Source organism: Pimephales promelas, chromosome 8, assembly GCF_988280905.1.
Source record: "Pimephales promelas chromosome 8, fPimPro1.hap1.1, whole genome shotgun sequence".
Classification (NCBI taxonomy): Eukaryota; Metazoa; Chordata; class Actinopteri; order Cypriniformes; family Leuciscidae; genus Pimephales; species Pimephales promelas.
This window is the reverse complement of record NC_142776.1, coordinates 24,261,492-24,283,677: the sequence shown is the minus strand read 5'-3', so window position 1 is coordinate 24,283,677 and position 22,186 is coordinate 24,261,492. Positions and strand designations below refer to the sequence as shown.

Genomic DNA, 22,186 nt, shown 5'->3' with positions numbered 1-22,186 from the left:
CAAATTATTAAAATAATTAAAAAAATATATAATAATTTGAAAAAAAGCAGAAAAACAATTAAGACTTTGGACACCATGAAGCTACCAGCAATTAGCCTGTAGAATCAAACACAATGCCCTGTTAGACTATCTCTCGCCCTGTATTGATACGGCATTTTTTTGATAGTTTAACATTAACACAACAGTATTCTTTTTCAATTTCTTCATAATCTGATTCCAAGTGTTCATAATTAGGTAAAAGGCCAGTAATAGAAGGCGTTCATTCAGCGTCTTTACCTGATGATGTTCCATACGTCCATTTGATAACCGTCTATTTATTCAGGGTATTTAAGTAACATCTTTACGTACAACCTAATATATTTGAGACAGAATGGGGTATTACTAACAACATTTTTTAGGTTTTGATCGGTCTATGGTTCATATGGGTTAATTGGGTTCATTATTGTAAACCAGACCTGTTCGTTCAACCCACAGACTGTATGATGATGTCATCACGAGGCGCCAATCCGTTGACGTAATCTGTTTCAGGAAGTGAATTTCAGCCGATTCCGCTCTGCTGGAAAGCATCGACAGCATAAGCGATGTTATGATTCATGATTTTTAAATCAACCGTCCGAAAGGCTACCAGACATGGAGAACTGGAGCCTTATTTCACTCTGCGTGTTGCTCGGTTTAACGACAAGATGGGCGGTGTCTTTTCACTCATACTCAGGTTGGTTTTCAATAAACCACCGTTTTGTTTTAGGATTGACACGTCAATGTCAGTGGCAGCAGGTGGTCGGAACAGTTCATTCATCTGTACATGAGCAAGAAAATTTGCTCATCTAAAATAAAATTCTTGTGGGATAAACTTTATTCGTGAAATAAATGTTATATATGATGTTTATTATACCGCATTTAGGTTTTAATTAATAAACCATGCATGCTATTTTGCATGTAAATGAATGGAATAGGTGCAGGGAAACCGCCAATGTTCGGGGACTATGAAGCACAGAGACACTGGCAAGAAGTGACTTACAATCTGCCTGTTCATGAATGGTTAGTGAGTCTTTCATTCCTCCTCCATGGCCAAGTACAACATTGGTGAATCTCTCTCTCTCTCTCTCTCTCTCTCTCTCTCTTTCTCTTTCTCTCTCTCTCTCTCTCTCTCTCTCTCTCTCTCTCTCTCTCTCTCTCTCTCTCTCTCTCTCTCTCTCTCTCTCTCTCTCTCTCTCTCTCTCTCTCTCTTTTAGATTATTTAATTTATAAGGCCAGTGCCTTAAGTGGATTCTGAGAGAAACCTAATAGTTTTTTTTTCTTTTCCTAACAAGGTACTTTAATACTACAAATAATGATTTGGACTACTGGGGACTTGATTACCCTCCTTTGACAGCCTATCACAGTCTGATGTGTGCATATGTGTAAGTGTTGTTTTACATGGTACATCATCCATATTTTTTTTAACTTACCAGTTCAGTTGAACATGGCTTGATGATGGTTATTTTGATTTTTCTGTGTGTATTTCTGATAGAGCAAAGCTGCTCAATCCTGAATGGGTGGAGTTGCATGCATCTAGAGGCTATGAAAGCCACACTCATAAGTTGTTCATGAGAGCCACAGGTAGGTATTCATGACATCAGACATTTAATTCAAATATGTTAAATGGCAGCGTAATAATTTCTTAACTTAACTGAATTTAGAGCATAAAACAAACAATATTGAGATATATATTTAGAATTAAGTATATACAGTGCTGCTCAAAAGTTTACACACGCCTTGCAGAATCTGTGAAAATTACTGTGAATAATTTTAACAAAATAAGGGATCATACAAAATGCATGTTAATTTTTATTTAGTCCTGAATAAGATATTTTGCATAAAATTTTCTTTACATATACAAGACACAAGATAACAAAAAAGCAGAATTTATAAAAATGACTCCGTTTAAAAGTTCCGAAAGGCAATTGAACTTTAAACAAAAATAAAATAAAAAATTGGACCTCTTCAGCCTGCTCAAAAGTTTTCACCCCTGAAAAGATAGTCCCTCCTGCAACCACATCAAAACCCATTTTCAACATGTCTATACACTTTGTAAGCTTGAGTCACAAAAGCTCTTTGATTCCTTCAACACCACAATAATAATAATGACAATACAAACCAAATAGCAATAAAAATATTTTTATCTGTAGCATATTGAAGTGTACCATAGACTTTGAGTGTAGTGTCACCATTAAAATAGTTGAAGTCAGCAGGTCTCCGAGTGATGGTCATTTATAAATATAAGTATGTTTCAAGTTCCGTTTTGTGTAATGTGTTAATAGGAATTTTCTGATCATAGGCAGAGGGTAAACCAACTCCAGGGTTAGGGGGTGCGTTTCCCCTTTAAAAACACATGGAAATAAATTCTTTGAAACAGTTTCAAGTTTTGTGTGACCACACAACACATCCCAGCTAAGCATGGCAGAAAATCTGCAAAGAGCGCTCCCTTTATAATCACAAAATGCTGTCACTCATCTTAGTTTATTGCAAGTCTGAAATTCTCTGAATCGATCCAGGATTGTTGAGGAGAGAATAAATAACACAATATCACATAGGCCTACATTAAAAATAAACTGTTCTTTTCTGAACGCCTGACCGCGTAGCGTGGCAAGTTGATGCCTTATCTTGCAGACTGCTTTTCTCTCGCGTGTCACGTGACCAGTGTAATCGCAGCTCTTGAGATTACGAAATCGCGTTTCATCATATCGCGATTTTATCGCAAATGCAATTAATCGTTCAGCCCTAGTGGGGTTATTGTTACCTGTTACCTGTAACCTGCATTGCTTTGAATACTCTTGGATGCTGTAACGCATTTTAATGTTTACAGGGCTTTGTATCAATCCTAAATTGCATAGGATTGATTAAGTAGTTCCTTTTGACACATAATGTATATTAATCTTCTTCATCTCTATTAGTTCTTTTTTCAGATATTTTGATCTACATTCCAGCAGTTTTGGTTTATTGCTTCTACTTTTGTGATGGTTCCTCTAAACAAAAGGTATAGCTAAACCAATTCCCTTGAATTTGTATATTGTTAAATAATATAAGTTAATAAAAATAATTGTGATTATATTATTGCTTTGATTTGGTCAAACTACCTTTTTGTTCCCATAGGTTGCCACAGCTCTCTGCATCCTTCTGTATCCAGGACTTGTACTGATTGACTATGGCCATTTTCAATATCCTTTACCATGTAATCTAATTCTGCTATATTATTTAATGTGTATCTAATTTAATATATTCACACATAAGTTAAGAACTTAAAACCCAGCAAAAACAGCATGTGCATTGTCTTTAACTACATATTCAGATATAACAGTGTGAGCCTGGGTCTGGCTCTATGGGGGATTCTGGGACTTGGTTTGGGCTGGGACCTGTTTGGTTCCTTGGCCTTCACCTTGGCTCTCAATTACAAGCAAATGGAATTGTACCACTCACTGCCTTTCTTCAGCTACCTCATGGGGAAGTGCATCAAACAGGGCTTGACTGGGCGAGGGTGAGTCTTGCATTGGTTGTTGCATAAATACTGCATTTTGGTGGTTAAATGTTGATCCCAATTATATGTTCAAGTTGAGAAGACTATTTGTTTTTTAAGTAGACCTCAACAATTTTAGAAGATACAAAAGCCGTGGTGTTGTAGTAAAAGTAGGACTGCTAAATGTGTGTGTGTATATAATTAATGAAATCAAAAATAGCACCTAAATTAAAAGTAAAGTCATTGGTAATTTTTTTAATTGCTGAACCTAAATCTCAGCAAGTATGATTTATTACTTACAAGTGGTTGATTTATTATGATTATGATTTATTACTTACAAATGTATTAATTACAAAAGTTCCGTTAACGGAAAATTGTTCACCATTAATTAATGAATCTGTTGACATTCCTATAATTACAAGTTGCTGTACAATCCAGCCGAAAGTGCCTGATTTATGCTAGCTTATTACAAATGCTTAATGTTTGTCTTCTTGCACTTTACCACTACTGGTGTAATTTTAAAATAGTATTTTATTATTAAATTGGTAAGTATATAATAAAAATTATATAGTAAAATATGCAGGTAACAACATGCAGTTTTACATTAGTCCTGCAGCAAGTCTCAGTGCAAGTCCTCTGCTCTTTGCTGTCTTGCATTTGTTGATTTAGTAACAATGTACCAAGGGCATTTGGAGGCAAATGCATTGGTGGATTAGTTTGCCTGGGAAGAGACATGTCCAGATGACTCTCTGGCCATGCCTGACCCTCCCTGCTAAGTCTGTGCATGCAACTGTATATCTACAGCTGAGAGGTGTTAGCAGTTACAGAATACAGCAAATTGAAAAACTGTGATGGTATGTTGTCTCTGCTCAAGTAGTTGAAAAACCTAATTAATGACACGTAAATTATGTTTATTACGTTTTTTTTTTCCTAATATGTAATTAAGCTCATCTATTTTATTTTTCACTTACAAGTATTACATTAATAGAATTCTTACAAATATGTATAAAATCATGCACACTCCAATTTTATCAGTGGCCTATAAAAAGGTCATTGAAACAGACATTGTCATCCCTGGATGAAACAAAATTGCTTAATATTTTTTTTATTTCTTTATACACTAACCAAAAGGATTATTAGGAACACCATACTAATACTGTGTTTGGCCCCCTTTCGCCTTCAGAACTGCTTTAATTCTACGTGGCATTGATTCAACAAGGTGGTGAAAGCATTCTTTAGAAATGTTGGCCCATATTGGTAGGATAGCATCTTGCAGTTGATGGAGATTTGTGGGATGCATATCCAGAGCACGAAGCTCCCGTTCCACCACATCCCAAAAATGCTCTATTGGGTTGAGATCTGGTGACTGTGGGGGCCATTTTAGTACAGTGAACTCATTGTCATGTTTAAGAAACCAATTTGAAATGAGTCCAGCTTTGTGACATGGTGCATTATCCTGCTGGAAGTAGCCATCAGAGGATGGGTACATGGTGGCCATAAAGGCCATGGTCAGAAACGATGCTCAAGTAGACTGTGGCATTTAAACAATGCCAAATTGGCACTAAGGGGCCTAAAGTGTGCCAAGAAAAAATACCGTACAACATTACACCACCAGCCTGCACAGTGGTAACAAGGCATGATGGATCCATGTTCTCATTATGTTTACGCCAAATTCTGACTCTACCATCTGAATGTCTCAACAGAATCGAGACTCATCAGAGGCAACATTTTTCCAGTCTTTAGCTATCCAATTTTGGTGAACTCCTGCAAATTGTAGCCTCTTTTCCTATTTGGCCAAGGGCTTGATATGGAGGGTTCACAAAGAATGGTGTGAAGGGAAAAAACGTCCAGTATGCAGCAGTCCTATGGGCGAAAATGCCTTGTTGATGCTAGAGGTCAGAGGAGGATGGGCCGACTGATTCAAGCTGATAGAAGAGCAACTTTGACTGAAATAACCAATCGTTACAACCGAGGCATGCAGCAAATGATTTGTGAAGCTACAACATGCACAACTTCGAGGCGGATGGGCTTCAACAGCAGAATACCCCACCGGGTACCACTCATCTCCACTACAAATAGGAAAAAGAGGCTACAATTTGCAAGAGCCCACCAAAATTGGACAGTTGAAGACTGGAAAAATGTTGCCTGGTCTGATGAGTCTCGATTTCTGTTGAGATGGTAGAGTCAGAATTTGGCTTAAACAGAATGAGAAAATGGATCCATCATGCCTTGTTACCACTGTGTAGGCTGGTGGTGGTGGTGTAATGGTATGGGGGATGTTTTCTTGGCAGACTTTAGGCCCCTTAGTGCCAATTGGGCATCGTTTAAATGCCACGGCTTACCTGAGCATTGTTTCTGACCATGTCCATCCTTTTATGGCAACCATGTACCCATCCTATGATGGCTACTTCCAGCAGGATGTCACAAAGCTCGAATAATTTCAAATTGGTTTCTTTAACATGACAATGAGTTCACTGTACTAAAATGGCCGCCACATTCACCAGATCTCAACCCAATAGAGCATCTTTGGGATGTGGTGGAATGGGAGCTTCGTGCCCTGGATGTGCATCCTACAAAACTCCATCAACTGCAAGATGCTATCCAATCAATATGAGCCAACATTTCTAAAGAATGCTTTCAGCACCTTGTTGAATCAATGCCAAGTAGAATTAAGGCAGTTCTGAAGGCGAAAGGGGGTCAAATACAGTTTTAGTATGGTGTTCCAAATAATCCTTTAGGTGAGTGTATATATAAAAATGTAAGTATGGATTTAATGTGTCTGTTACATTTTTGAGTTTTTACCGTGCTTTTTGTGTGTACCCAGATTTTTTCAGTTGGCCAAGATCGCATTGACTGTATTGGTGACTTTTGCCCTCTGCTGGATGCCTTTTTTGTCTGACCCCAAACAATCTCTACAAGTTCTTAATCGTCTTTTTCCCATTGGCCGGGGTCTGTTTGAGGTAATTCCCCTACTGTATATGCATCATCACAAAGCATCAATGGGCAAACTCTTTGAAGTTCACCTAAATAGATTCCTTTCATTGATTCTATTGAACTTAGACTTGCATAACGTACTCGGTTACTAACACGTAACTTCGGTTCTCTCTAGAAGATGGAAAGAGTACCGGTAATATCTTGCGCTTGGGGAAAACTTATTTTCCACAAGATATTGAAGTCAAAAATTATCCTTAATTTTGAATGAATGTAAAACGTGTTGTGGCACCATGCAGACATAGGCAAGATGGCTCTCGTGCCTATTGGCTGTCCTGCGGCAACTGCAGCAGCCTGTCGAGAGAGGCCCTTGGTGAAGTCAGATCCAATGGGAGTGCTTCTCGCCCACTACGTCAACTCCCGCCAAAGACAGCGTGGCCTGGGCCTATAAATATAGCTCGATGGGCTGATATAATCTGGTTTTCATCGCTTAAAAAAAACAGAGCGTGTTGCATGCACGGCAAATATATGTAGTACTCGTTCTCACTTCTAGAGAGAACCAAGGTTATGTTAGTAACCGAGTGCTAGGGGAACACAGTGTAAAACGGCGTGCGTGGTGGGATCCAACACCAAAGTCCCAAGGGCAGGTGCCCTGGGCTCATATAGTGCATAATCACCAGGCAGTCTGAGAAGAGAGGCTAGAAGCGTCATTCCCAATAAGATAGCGTCCTAAGGGAGCTAATCGCATCAACAGTGTTCCATTCAGTCAGGGTGAAAATTTTCGGCCTGAACTGGGTAACGTTATGGGTCGTACTTTAGCCCATGGAGTTATTTTATAAATCAGTGAGCGGTGCTCAAGCGGTTGTATTCTGAGCTGACGCAACAAGGCAGACAATACTTATTTTTAGACCGAAAGTAGTTTACCCTGTAAGGCGGGAACCTCTAGGTTGTAAAACTTTATACATTTAGAAGGGGAGGCCCAGCCTGCTGCCATACAGATATCCTGCAACGAAATCCCCGTAGACCAAGCCCGCGACGAGGCCATGCCTCTGGTGGAGTGCGCTTTAACACCGAAAGGACACTTCAAGCTTTTAGACGTGTATGCCAGCGCTATGGCATCAACTATTCATCTGGATAGGCTCTGTTTCGATGCGGTTAGTCCCTTAGCACGTCCGCTGAACGAAACAAAGAACTGCTCGGTCTGTCTGAAGACTGAGCAGCAGACGAGCGAGACAAATAAGCTGTTAATAGCTGTTCCCTGGCAGACAGGGAAATAACCTGAGCCCTGAACAGTGTGTTGAGGGATTTAGGCACGTATCCGTGTCTTGGTTTGAGGATGACTTTTGACTCATTTGGCCCAAATTCCATACACGTCGCGCTTACTGAGAGCGCATGTAAATACCCTATGCACTTTACTGAAGCAAGAGCCATAAGAAAAATTGTCTTGAACGACAGATGTTTCATGTCTGACAAATGGATTGGCTCGAACGGGGCACCTTTCATGGCTTCCAAAACCATGGAAAGGTCCCACATGGGGACTGAGGGGGGTCTGGGAGGACTCAGCCTCTTAGCTTGCTTAAGGAAGCGGATGACCAGATCGTTCTTCTGCAGTGACTGGCCAGTCGCGGGTTTTGTAAAAGCTGCAATGACCGTTATATGAATGGGGTTTTGCCTTTATCCAGTAGCTCTTGAAGGAAGGAGAGAACTTCCGTAACCCCGCAGTCTAGGGGTGAAAAGCCTCGAGCTTTGCACCATCCAGAAAATACAGACCATTTTGAGGAATAGAGTTATCTAGTAGACTGCGCTCTAGCCTGCGTGATCGTGTTTAACACTCCCTCCTGGAGGTTTGCGGGTACCTTTTAATGGCCCATGCGTGCAGGGACCACAGCTCCAGATGAGGATGCCAAATCGAGCCCTTGGCCTGAGAGAGGAGGTCTTTCCTTGTCTGTATTGGCCATGGGACAGTGCTTGTCAGCTGCATCAGAACTGTGAACCAAGCCTGTTTTGTCCAGAGCGGAGCCACAAGTAGCATTGAGCATTCGTTTTTCCTGATTCGTTCCAATACCTGAGGCAGGAGCGAGACAGGGGGAAAAGCATAGAGTGGGCAGCGGGGGCAGACGTGGGCCAGCGCATCCCTGCTCTTGGGGAAAAACTTTGGACAGTGAGCGTTTTCTTGGTTTCTTGTTTCTGGACAGTCTGTCTGGTCCCAAATTAAGGTGACCAGGCACATGTTCTGCTCTCAATGAGTGCAGATTGTGCTGAGCCCAGACCAGGAGGTGTTCCGTCAGCCTGTAAAGGTTTTGGGACCTGATGCCACCCTGGTAATTTATGTAGGCCACTACTGACATGTTGTCCGAGCGGACCAAGACATAGTGACCTTTCATTCAGGGACAAAAACGCCTCAGCACGTTTTTGACTGCCATCATTTCTAGACAGTTTATGTGTAGGAGCTTCTCCCATTCTGAGCACTGGCCAAAGAACGGTCTGCTTTCGAGCAGTGCTCCCCATCCCGAGGTGGAGGCGTCCATGGACAACAGCTTCACACTTAAGTAAGTCCCCAGGTTTACTCCTTTCTTACACCCAGATTTATCTCCAAGGTTTCAGAGCTGAGATGCATTTCTGATTGAGGCTAAACAGACCGGAGGCCCATGCACGATAACTGCAGCGGGCGCATGCGAAGCAGACCCAGCATTTTCTTAAACCTTTTGAGCGAGACTATAGTGCCGAAGCAGAAGGATTTTGTGATGCGCCGAATGTTCAGTCTGCTCTCGTCATAGACAGCGAGTCCAGTTCTGTGCCGAGAAAAGTTATTCTCTGACTGAGAGACAGCAAACTTTTCGCCCAATTGACTTTGAGACCTAGATTCTCGAGATGTTCGAATAATATGGTCCTGTTTTCTATGGGCTCTGAGTGTGATCAAGCTTGAATCGTCCAAGTAGTTCAAAACTCGCATGCCTCAGATGCAAAGGCTCGTCCCACAGAAAGCTTTTCTCAGATGGCGCGGCTTCTTCACTCCGGATCCAGCGATGCGCAAGCTTCGCTGAAGAGATGAAAAATCTGATTATATCAGTCCATAGAGCTATATTTATAGGCCCACAGTCACTTTGGCGGGAGGTGAAGGGCTCCTCTTGATAGGCTGCTGCAGTTGCCACAGGACAGCCAATAGGCACGCGAGCCATCTTGCCTATGTCTGCATTCTGGCGCAATGCGTTTTACATTAATTCAAAATTAAGGATCATTTTTGGCTTCAATATCTTGTGGAAAAGAGGTTTTCCCCTAGCGTAAGATGTTACGCAGTACGAGAGAACCTCCCGTAAGAGAACTAAAATTACCTTGCTAATGGTGACATAAATTGAGAAATGTTTACTATTTGCTTTAGCATTATTTACACAACTTGGTATCAGGCTTTGAGCTTTACTTTTGTAAAACATTGTGGTAAAATGCATGTAAATCAGTCATATTTACTGCTTAAGGAATGGGTTGTCAACGCATCATTACAGCATGATGCTTTTTCGTTTTGTGCATGCAGGGTCGGTTTGGAAATGCCCTTGAAATCCTTATCCACATGCATACACTTTTATCTGTATGCATGCATGAATGCATAAATACACTATTGCCAGAATCCTATGTAGATGCATACAGTAAACTATAAACAGTGTTCAATTCTGGTTCTGTGATGCTAATGCAAATAGAAGACTGACTTAATGCACATCTTGCCAGTCAGATCTTTCTATATGCATAGATTAACCCAATAAGACCTGTCTAGAGCAGGATTTATCTTTTAGATCTGATTAGTAAACAAGGGTCTCACATTGAGTTTATTGGAAAACCAGAGCTGTATCCTGTTCGTTGTCTAAAGCCAGGTCTGATTCCTTTTTGTAAGTCAATAATGAAATACACCATGTACAAGTACTGCGGCTTGCTTTTGAAATGCACCCAAAAACACTGTTGTCAAAGAAGCTGTGTTGTGAGAAGTAATTGAAAATTCTACAGGGCTCAGGGCCCAGAATATATCATGCATTTGCCTGACATGAGGCTAACATAATACACAAGGTGGGAGTAATTCTAACCTAGAGCCTTGAGTGTCTTTGACGGAGGAAGCGCTAAGCGAGTCTTGGCTGCTGCTATCATCTATTCTATACATCAGAGGATGGGAAAGCTAGGTGTTGTTTAGTCAATAGCAAAATCCGTGCTGTTTGTCTGTAAGAAATTAAATTAAATTCTTTCATTTACCTAACTGTGTTGTTCCAAAACTGCACCACTTTCTTTCTTCTGTGAAAAACAAAAGAAGATATTTTCAAAAATGTCCATAAAATGAAATCCAATGGGGTAAAAACACAACAACAACACCACCATGACAAAATAATTTCCCAACGCTTTCACTTAGGAAATGATTTTGTCCATACAATGAAAGTCAATAGGGTCCAAAACCCAATTGACTTTCATTGTATATATATAAAAAAGGCCTTTTTCAAAGTCTCATTGGTGGGTCTCATCTTATGCTGTAGTGGCCATTCGTCTCCACACAGCTGTGAAAGACAGCAGCTGTGTTTTTGAGGACTGTGCAGTATGGAGAGTTTCTCAGAGGCATGCAGGGCTGCAACTTTCATAACATTTACTAATTCTGTTTTTGCACAACTGGTAAAGGCCACCAGTCTTTGAGGAATCACATGTCGGTACCCCAGCAGAAAGGTCAATGGGCACTCATAGCAGATCGGTTTCCTAAAGGGTGCAATTTGGTCATCAGTATGTGGCAAAACCGCAGTCTTTGCAGGCTGTGGGATATTATTAATGTCCATGGTATACATCAACCCTGTGTTTATAAGTATACAAATAAGTGCATAGCTTTTTTTGACATCACGGTTTCTTGACGGGAAAATTAATGGGAGTGTAATACTTCACCCTTGCCCTTTGTACCAATGGTCCCTAAGAATGCCCACAGGAATTTTTATTGCACTTTCAGTTGGGAAATGATTACGCTGAGCAATGCCACTTATGTGCTTTCTTTTCAAAAGCCACATACCATTTAAAGACACTTACCTTATATGTCAGTGCTAATTTTGTAAGCATGATCATAAATTTGTAGTTATTTAAAGCTGCAGTCTGCAGTTTTTTCTCTTTGTCGCCATCTCTGGTCGAACTCTGCAATTGCAGTCATTCGTGGAATTATCAATTTTGTACTTCAATTATCGAGTTGTACTTCAACACCCTCGACACGGCTCAGCGCAGATGAACACAATGTTTGAGGACAGTGTACAGCTGTCAATCACCGCGTCGGTGTGGATACTGGCATGCAGAATTACAGATTATTCTTTTTGGAAGTATGACCAACATAAGAATTTTCACTGGAAAATGTCATCTGAACCAGTAAGAAACATCCACTTTTCTTCTGGTTCTGACATTGCAGTAAATTGTGCTGATTAAATCTAAAAAATCGCTTATACATTATCGTATCACGCAAAACCATGTAAATTATATGTTATCAAATTGTTATTGTTAACAACATCAGCATTCCGTGACTACATGTAATATCCTTCCGATATGTTTTCGCATGGGCCGGTTGCAGTCTCTTTTTTTTTTCTGTAGCCACTCCGAAGTCCGAACGAAGTCTTTTGCATTTTACAGCGGATGAATCTTCAGTTGTCACTGGTGATTGTCTTTGAACCTTTCTGGATCCGCCATCAAATTGAGAAGTTTAATTATATCAAGTGCTGTGAGAAAAGGCTATAAATCTCCACCTCCAACATCCTCACATGCAATATAGCTTGCCGATATATATATATATATATATATATATATATATATATATATATATATATATATATATAATACTATTTAATATAATACTAGCTGAGACTCTTCTTTATGTGTACAGATGTGATGTAATGATGCAAAGACATGCTCGAATCTCCCGTGGAAATCCACCAGTACCACTGGAATTATAAACATTATTATAAGCTTACCGTTTTGAATCGAGCTACGGCAAGCAGATAGTTTTGAATACTGGCTGGTTATGTATTTTCTCAGATGTATTTTGGATAATTTTTAACCCCAACGGACTGCAGCTTTAAGAAAAGTCTATTGAGCTGCAACAATATAGAAAATTACCAAGAACAAAATTCTACCCTTGAACCTCTGATACAGACACATTCACGCTACGGCAGACGTGTCATTCAACCTTTTGTAAGTTGATGTACCATCTCAATGGGTTTTGGTAATATACTATAAAGGTTGAAAAGTTCCACAGTGTGGCTTTAAATATAGCACCTTTAAATATCGCAAATACTTGAAAAAATATCTTAGAACAACATTACTAAAAAAACTATTTTTATATATTTAAAAGTATATTAATAATAATAAACACTGAGGCCTAATATAGTTTGGGTCTTTGGGATAGTGCCCATTTATCTTATTGATGAAATATATTCATCAATAGAATACAGCATAACAGCAAGTTACTTACAGTAAGTTAATAATATATATATATATAGCCCTGAATTTACACCAGTTTAAACAACTGTTCATAAAAAACTTGAAAACTGACCTAGCAGTCAGTGTATCATTCATTCTCATTGTGTCATTCTGTCCGGAGCGCATTAGTTTAGTGACTTTGACAGCATGTGTTTGTTGACAGGATAAAGTGGCTAACACATGGTGCAGCTTGAATGTGCTGATAAAGATCAAGACCCTGCTGTCCAGTGAGACTCAGCTGTTCCTCAGGTAATCCTTCACCATCTATTTACCCACAACCCTTTCTCCTTTTCCTTTGTCTCTTTATGTATCCTCCTAAAACATTCTCTCAGGATATTCCCTCTTACCAAGTTTGCGAAACACATCTCATTATAATGGAGGGCACAGAAGGATTATGGGTAGTTAATGATATCGGGGAGATTTTGTGACATTGATACGTGGACACTAATCTGCAGGTGCAAGGGCTTGGTTAAGATTATTTCTTTTGACTATTTGCTTCAGAATCTTTAATGATTTGTTTGTCTCTTGTTCAGTCTATATTTGCAGGCCAGGGTCGGTAATTAATTTTCACATGGGTCAGTTTTAAAGGCATAGTTCACCCAAAAATGAAGATTCTGTCATCATTATTTGACACTTAAAGCCCTGTTTTAAGATCGTTTCTGATGAAATAGAACTGTTAAGATTGAAATTTGCAACCACAGAAACCGAAAATACTCGGGCCAGCAGCATGTGTCCAAATTTCAGTCTTAACCATTCTTTTTCATCAGAAACAATGTAATAAGAAGTGTAAAATACAGAACGTGTCCTTTAACAAATAACAGTGGAACCCCCGTTGACTTCCATAGTTTTTCTTCCATATGGAAGTCATGGGCTCCCATCAACTGTTTGGTTGCCTATTTTCCCCAAAATATATTTTATGTTCAGCAGAAGAAAGAAATGTATACAGGCTTGGAAAAAATTGTGAGTAAATTGACATTTTTAGGTGAACTGTCCCTTTAAAACAGACCCATGAGAAAATGAATTACCGGCCCTGCAAATATTGACTGATCATAGACATTGAATTATGGGGTGTAATAATTTACGTTTAATTGTAGACAGTCAGCGAAAGGTTTGCTCTATGAACGCAATTATAAATATTTTCAAAAACTAGGTACAATGAGATGACATTATTCTACTTACCCTTCAACCATTGAACATTTAAAAGTTTAAAAGCATTAACACAACAGACCATGAATAATCCCCCAAAAATTTCCACAGCAATTTTATGGACTTGTTAAATATCACTGTAGTAATACATGTCTGTATTATGTAACATATGTTGCAATAATCAAAAATGTTCATTAACTGCCACATTGAGTGATTGATATTTCAAAGTTTTGTCATGTGCTTTAGAAATTAAACTGCTAATAGGGATTAGAAGTGAAAAAATGAGATTATTAGCTTACATTTTAAAGCATCCGTGTGAAAACCAAAAACTTGGAAAGAGATGTGAGGATTTGTGGCGAAATTTTGTTGTTATACCATGTAACGTTAAAATTGAAGACTGAAAATAGAACATTGAGGATATTTGACTGCTCATTCAGTCAAACTGATGGATATTATCTGCAATGCAACCTTATAATTTGAAAATTTTGTCCTTTTGAAACTTCCCCAAACTTGAAATGCTACCCATAATCTAGAACGTAGTAGGCTTGTTAGGAAAAAGGTGGATAAGATTTTAGAAAAATATGTTTAAAATCATGTACATTCATGTAAGACGAAGAAACCGGTTTTATTTTACACTGAGCTGGTCCCCTCATGGGGGCAGCCATTTTGAAATGACAGGACCAGACAAATACTGCACGATTATTATTGTACAATTTCATTGGCAAAATAAATGAATCATTACTGACTGTGATTAATGCTTTTCTAGCTGATGTAAATGTTTGCAAGATGCTACATCCACACCACTAGGTGTCAGTAAATGTAGCAAAAAAAAGACGATCGCTACATCGTCAGCTCCGAGTTCACATTTTACCAAGAGGGTAATCCTCCAGCCGGAAACTGAATCTTCGCATTGTAGCAGAACTTCACCTGCTGTTAGCATTCCATTGACTCCCATTCATTTTGGCGTCATTTTGACAGCGAATAACTTTAAATCTTTACATTAAAGTTACATCATCTAACTTTAAAGCCGATAACTGATATATTTGCGGAAAAATCTAAATTAAAATTTGGATACCGGTGTATGTATTTTTTGAGAGCCTGATTACTAAAACAAAAGTCTCCATTAAAGTTCATTAAAAGCCATGTCCCAAGCACACCATTATAATTATTGTGTTAACTAACAGTATCAGGCAGATAACGATAAACATTAAAAAATGTTGTGCATCCCTAAAAAATAACGGTTGCATCAGATACACATGCGTTCCCTGTAAAGTGCATCTCACCTGTTACATTTGCATCAGTGTGATGGACCTGATTCTTGTCCCACAAGGGTCATTCACCTCTAATAGGGTCATTTTCCTCCACGAGAGTGATGATTGAGGGGTTAAAGTAATTCTGTGAGTGCTCGGCAGGCCATCACTGAATCTCATGCATTTCCTGCATGGCATCTTTCTTGTTGACTGTGAGGATGTATAAAAAGATCAGGCAGCCGCGTTCTCTAGTTCCTTGGGATAGATTACGGGCTTTGGCAACAGGAGCTCTTGATCGTATTTCTCCACTCTTTCTGTGTGTATAGTAAATCTGTCATTAATGCATGGATATATTCAATGAAAATGTTTTTTTTGCTTACAGTTTTGCTCTTACTCTGTTGTTCATCCTGCCTTCATCATTAAACGTGTTGTCCAAACCCACTCTATGGCACTTCAAGCTTGCCTTGGTAAGTGGTGTCATCATTATGTGTTTGACTTTGACAGTTCAACAACTTGTATTTTTGACCACTGACTCTCCCGGTCTACTTATATTATAGGTGAACTCCTCCCTGGCTTTTTTCCTGTTCTCCTTCCAAGTCCATGAGAAGTCCATCCTTCTAGCAGCCTTGTAAGCAGAAGGATATAATTCATACTACTTGTTTCAATTGCTGTGAATAGTACTTTTGCTCAACCCACAGTCATTGATAGACACTAATGTTATGACACAAAGCGAACACACAACACATTATCTAAAACTAACAGTATCATGTTTAAAGGTAAAGTTTGCCATTTCATAACAATTTTTTTGTGTGTTTTTGGGCTCAACAAGTAGCGTAAGCGTAAGGATTAGGGGTGGGGTTAGGGATCAGGGGGCGGAGATATAGGTTTAGGTATATGGAAACTTTGTATTGGGCGTAGACCAAAAAAAAAAAGAAAACAATTGCATTAATATAACAACATAATAATTCATACAGCAATTCATTGTTGTCCAATGATGTAGTCAAAATGCAGAAATAGAACAATTGTTAAATAATGCATATTGGTTATTGGACAACTAATCATACATATAAAAAGGCAATATCAGTAAAAGGCTATATTGCCTTATATAATATTATATATTATAAGGCTATTGCAAGAAATTATCAATTTCGCCTTCAGTGAAATTAGTGATTGTTTAGTATAGTGCAGTAGTTCCCCTTAGTATTCTGCAGGTTGATTAGCCTGGGAAAACCCAGACAACTTCTGGCAAATTTAGATTTGCTCTGAAACTTAGTCTGGCAAAGAGCTCATTCAAGCCCATTTCCAATCCGTCGAAATCGCGGCACAAATCAGAAACGTTGGGGTGGGCTTTACACGATGACGACAGCACTGGGATTTTGAAGCAGATCTTGTAGCCTACATTACAAAGATGGATGCCGCCGTCAAACATCACTCGTTCGAATCAGCTATCGTGTCTGTTTTAAGCGATTTGAACGTTTCCTTTTTGTTAAAAACCGAGCAAAGAACAACGCCGGTCTGCATACATCACCTCCTTCATCGCTCTGATTGGTTTTAGGTCTACCCGCGACGTCCATTGGTGACGCCCCTCTGGGACTCTTTGCCAGACCATAACTCAGTTACAACTGAGAATGGTCTGGTTTTAACCCGGCTACAGGTTGATTTGTGTATGTCATAAATCAAAAATATTATGATATACAGTATAACATGTGCATACACAGAAAGAGCCAGCTGCAAGCAACATATTGTTGTGTGATATCTTGCATGTGTTAGTCAATCAGTAAGGCATGTTTCTGGATTAAGGGTCTCTATTGGGAGTATTAGAAGTTTGCTGACAGAGGAAGTGTAGTGGCTGGATCAGTGGGGAGAGATGATATTGATACCTGGTCCTTGCCCTCCCAACAACATAATTATAGCATCGGTATCATATAAACATATCTGTAATGTAGTAAATATAATCAAATGCGTCTTTTACAGGCCAGTTTGCCTTGTCATCAACGAAATACCTCTGATTGCCATTTGGTTTCTGCTAACGTCAACTTTCAGGTAAGATCCCAAGCGATATGTTACTAAATTCAAATCATTGTACTATAAATAAATGAATCCTCACGGTTAAGAAACAAAATCTGCAAATGACTGTTATAGTGAGAGGAAGAGTAGCTGAGAGGGGAGTCCCAGCTGTCCACACTTATTGTTTTGTGCATGGTTTAGTGCAAGGATATCACTGGATTACATGACATAGCCCACATACCATTAAACTAAGACCCCTTTGTGTAAACACAACCCACCATTCTCTGAAATCACACTGCCTGCTTCCACAAAACTGTTTTAATGCTGCATATTTCTGTTTTTTAGCTGAAGACATGATGCTCTTTGTTATGGAAGATAATTGGATTATATTCTATGATAGAGTAATTGTTGCATTAAGGGAAATATCCACATACAGAGACGACACATTGCCACAGTTTTCTATACCGCAAACACACACCATTAATTTGCACACTTTCTACTCATTATGGCGAAATGTTGAGGCATCAAAAATCACAGCTCGTATTGTTTTTTCTGCATCATGACCTGTTCTGCTAACACAAAGATTGTTTTATTTTGTCAACACTTTCTCAATGGCAGTATTATTCATAAGACCAGTGCTCAAGTTATTGTTTTTCAGCCAAATGCCTATCGAAACAGCCAATATACTGTGTGTTTTGTGCATGTTTTCAGCGTTAAGGAAGACCCGCAATGTGCATGATTCCATAATTAAAACATATGTGAAACTGAAAACATGATTTTTCTTAAAGGTGCATTGCGCAACATTTCATGTTAAAAATACCCATTTTTCTAACCCATACATGCTTAAACAATTGCCTGATGGGCTGAATGAGCCCTTCCCTGTCATTGCCTCAATAATCATGAACAGTAAAATAAATAACAGGGATTCGGGACGGAAATTGAGACTGGGCGTGATGTCATGCACGTTCACGTTTACCTGGCTATGTCTGGCAGGTTTGTGTATTCGCCGCCATTCTCCGTATCAGCGAAGACAACTCGAGCGTCAAAACTTTAGTCCTCTTTCGACAAAAAAGTAGAAGATAGATTCAAAGAGACTGGCTTGTAGTTCATTCCAAACCCCAACGCAAACGCCACGTAAGACAAAGAAAATAAAACTTCTGCCTAGTGCCAGGTGTCGGAATAAGATGAGAGTCAACATCGGGAAGGCTTTCAACAAATGGAGAGCTCTCCGGTTTGCTCTAGGGCTCAAAAGGGATCCTATACAAAGTAATGACTTATATTATTTGTGAACGTTTTTCCATAATTATACAATCATAAGTGGATACAGTAAGCACATAAAACAGTTCAACATGGAGATAGATGGAAAGAAAAACCAAAGTTTTCTACTACCCCCTTTCCCCCTGCAGATTCGCTTGTCGCCAGAGGGGGCATAGTTCTGCAAAAACTCAGAGACTTGCGCAATGCACCTTTAACATTTTCAAGAACAGTATGTTTTAATAAAAATATATATATAAAAAAAAAACAATCCTTTTAATTGAGTTAATATTGTTAATATTGATTGTTTTCCTTTTTTCACATGGAGTTGGGCACATCTTGGTTACCCCCGCTATTATTGGGCACTTTTGTGGAATAAGTTAATCCTGTCTGTGAATAATGCATTTCTACCATTGGTGTCCAACCCTGTTCTTGAAGGGCTACTGTCCTGTAGAGCAGTGTTTCCCAACCCTGTTCCTGGAGGCACACCAACCCTGTTCCAGCAGCCATGTCACCCTGTAGCCCATGACTGGTTGCCCACTGAAGCTAAGCAGGGCTGACCCTGATTAGTACCTGGATGGGAGACCTTCTTGGAAAATTAGTTTGATGCTGGAAGAGGTGTTAGTGAAGCCAGTAGGGGGTGCTCACCCTGTGGTCTGTGTGGGTCCTAACACCTGTAGCGACAGGGACACTATACTGCCAAGAGCACCATCCTTCAGATGAGACGTTAAACCGAGGTCCTGACTCTCTGTGGTCAGAAAAAAATCCCAGGATGTCTTTCAAAAGAGTAGGTGTGTGACCCCCGGCAATCCTGGCCAAATTTGCCCCATGGCCTCTGTCCATCATGGCCTCCTAATCATCCCCATGCATATACTAATTGTCTCCATCACTATGGTGGAGGTTCTGGTGCACTATGGCTGCTGATATCATCCAGGTGGATGCTGCCCATTGGTGGTGGTTGAGGAGATTTCCCCCTTCTATATACTTTGAGTTTGTGATATGTTTAAAAGGATTCTCAACCCAAAAATGAAAATCACCCTCATCATTTACTCACCCTCAAGTTGTTACAAACCTGTATGAGTTTCTTTCTTCTGCTGAACACAAAGGAAGATATTTTGAAGAACGATTGGAACTTTGGCTCCATTGACTTACATAGTATTTTTGTTACTACTATGCAAGTCAATGGTGCCAAACAACTGTTTGGTTCCAATCGTTCTTCAAAATGTATTCCTTTGTTTTCAGCAGACGAAAGAATCTCATACAGGTTTGCAACAACTTGAGGGCGAGTAAATGATGACAGAATTTTCATTTTGGGGTGAAGTATCCCTTTAAATAAGTTTCATAGGTAAGAAATAAAGTTGAGAGCAGCAAAATATATTCACACACAGATATATAATGCATATTTTAAAAACTTTTTTGTATAAAATTTATATTTATTTCCAACAGTTATGTTAACAGCAATAATAAGAAATGTCTGTCATTAGAACACCTATTCAGCTGATGGACACCTTGCTGAGTTGTAATGGGAAAATCCCAGCTGAAAATAATGTGGAAATTACATTGTGTTTAGTCTCATTCCCAATGTGCGTTCCCAACAGTTGCATAATGGGACACAAGTGCCCTGCTCACTCCCAAGTCCCCACTTCAAGGGTTCTGTCCTTCAAAGGGAGTAGGGCATAGGGATGCTCACTTCCGTTTGGAATTTGCTCAAACACTACACTTTTTCCAACTTTTCTTAATCAATCACACCTAAATCAGCTCATTAGACCACGACCGGAAATATATGGGTCAGATAAGGAAGACATCCAAAATGTGCACTGTTGGTGTGCCTCCAGGAGCAGGGTTGGGAAACACTGCTTAGTTTAGCTCTAAACCAAACTAAACACACCTGAACCAACGAAGCATGGTCTTCAGACTCACTTGAAACTTCTAAGCAAGTGTGTTGGAGCTCCAGGAGCAGGATTGGACACCCCTGCGAACCTACGCCAGTTTGCGTGATTCTACATCCACACCACTAGGTGTCAGTACACATATGTACAAGACGATTCCTTCATTGGTCAGCTCAGAGTTCACCTTTAAAACTGTAAAATGCTATTTTAGTCTGAGGACAATTGAATAAAATGAATGAATATGACATGACCAAATGTAAAGTTTTTAAACAGAGCGGGTCTCATCATGGGAGCTGCCATTTTGAAACGATAGGACCAGCCGAATATTGCACACTTATCTTGATCAAAATGAAAATTAACACCAGCTGTATCAAAAATACATAGGGATACATAATCAGTTATTGTGCACATTCTGAATTCTGAAAGTTTAACACAGTCGTTTTCTCTCTAGCATGCTCCCCCTGCTGTTGAAGGACGGTTTGCTGTTGCCTTATGCAGTGACCTCATCTGCGTTCCTCTTTCTGAGTTTGTATCTGCTCTCTGCTTTAGAGAGAACTACAGATGAAGAGCTCAGGCTGGGCCCCTACCACAAACTCACTCGGCACTGTCTGCCTAAACTCAGCCTCATCATTAAATGGAAAGTAAGTTAACGCTGACGTCACGGCCCGTTACCCCACTGACGTTAATGAATTCGACGCTTATGAAGAAGTCAGTTAAGCGCACTGGGCCACTTGAACGGGCCATAACTTTCACATTAGCTTGACCCCATGCTCTTCTTAGTGCCTTTGAAGACTGAACGTTTCAACAGCTCCTTGCGTGAATGTTCGAGATCAGAAGGTGTGCTATTTGTGTAGCGTGAGTCATTAACACAGGTTTGCCTAGATATATTTATTTACACAAGAGACATAAATAAGGGGGCCCTACGATGGAGGTAGAGTTTCATTGGGGGGTCGTGTTGCTCACACCAGCACTTCCACTGATCCTTCACTCCATCTGTCATAAATAGACATGTTAATGTTTATAACTCGCCGTCCCAAAACAGGGTGGAAAATAAACATCAAGTTACAAGGATCTGTGTACTGCCGTTGTCGTAGAACTTGACTAGGACTAATGAATGTTTGTCATATTTCCTCTCATAGGAAAGGAAATACTGTGTAAGTGTTGTTCACTTTGTCTTTTACAGTTCTGGTTTTCACTGGTGGCCATGGCTGCGTTGAGCTTTATGAGCGTGTGGTTGGAGCCTCCGGCCAAGTTGCCTGATCTGTTTCCAGTTCTGGTCTCCGTTCTCTCCTTTGTGCACTTTCTAGGCTTCATCATATATTTCAACCTAGTCCAGTTGACGGAGCCACCGAGGAAAAAGAGCCAGAAGAAAACAAACTGAAACATGTCTTCAAAGACATTATTTGTCAAAAGAAGAACTACAGCCAGGATGTTGGTGAAAAGAGGACAATCCCTGTGGTTAGAATAGAACAGGATGGGAATAGTTTGGAAAAATTCAATTTCCTCCTAATGAAATTTGGGCGTATTGCTTGGGAAGAGTGAATTAAATGAAAGGAGATACAGTTCTGCCAGACTTTTCTCTCACTTGTATAATTTAGAGACAAATTCAGTCAGTGGGATGTTGGTATTGTGTAAATGACCTGGCCATAAAGGGGTTGCTTGTGCTGACATTTTTATTAACATTTTTGATACACCATTAAATGTTTTTGTACCAAATTAAATTGTCTCCAGGATTTTCAAATTAC

The 22,186-nt window shown here is 39.6% G+C and overlaps 1 protein-coding gene across 1 annotated transcript; it reads left to right on the top strand.

Moving 5' to 3' along the window:
* Nucleotides 1–510: 510 nt before the first annotated feature.
* On the top strand, nt 511–22,162 carry alg6 (ALG6 alpha-1,3-glucosyltransferase). Its single transcript, XM_089134205.1, has 14 exons — nt 511–712; nt 954–1,038; nt 1,311–1,400; nt 1,511–1,599; nt 2,934–3,016; nt 3,133–3,201; nt 3,333–3,514; nt 6,318–6,453; nt 13,059–13,144; nt 15,674–15,758; nt 15,849–15,919; nt 17,266–17,334; nt 20,893–21,082; nt 21,625–22,162. Exons 1-14 carry the CDS (start codon nt 631–633, stop codon nt 21,820–21,822), a joined length of 1,515 nt encoding a protein of 504 aa, XP_088990331.1. The 5' UTR covers nt 511–630; the 3' UTR covers nt 21,823–22,162.
* The last annotated feature ends 24 nt before the right edge of the window (nt 22,163–22,186 follow it).

Bases quoted from the DNA above. Each gene is read 5' to 3' on its own strand.
- alg6 (XM_089134205.1), top strand. From the start codon at position 631: ATGGAGAACTGGAGCCTTATTTCACTCTGCGTGTTGCTCGGTTTAACG. The intron at 1,600-2,933 runs GTAGGTATTCAT...CATCTCTATTAG, and splicing joins GTTGTTCATGAGAGCCACAG to TTCTTTTTTCAGATATTTTG. The intron at 21,083-21,624 runs GTAAGTTAACGC...TGTCTTTTACAG, and splicing joins GCCTCATCATTAAATGGAAA to TTCTGGTTTTCACTGGTGGC.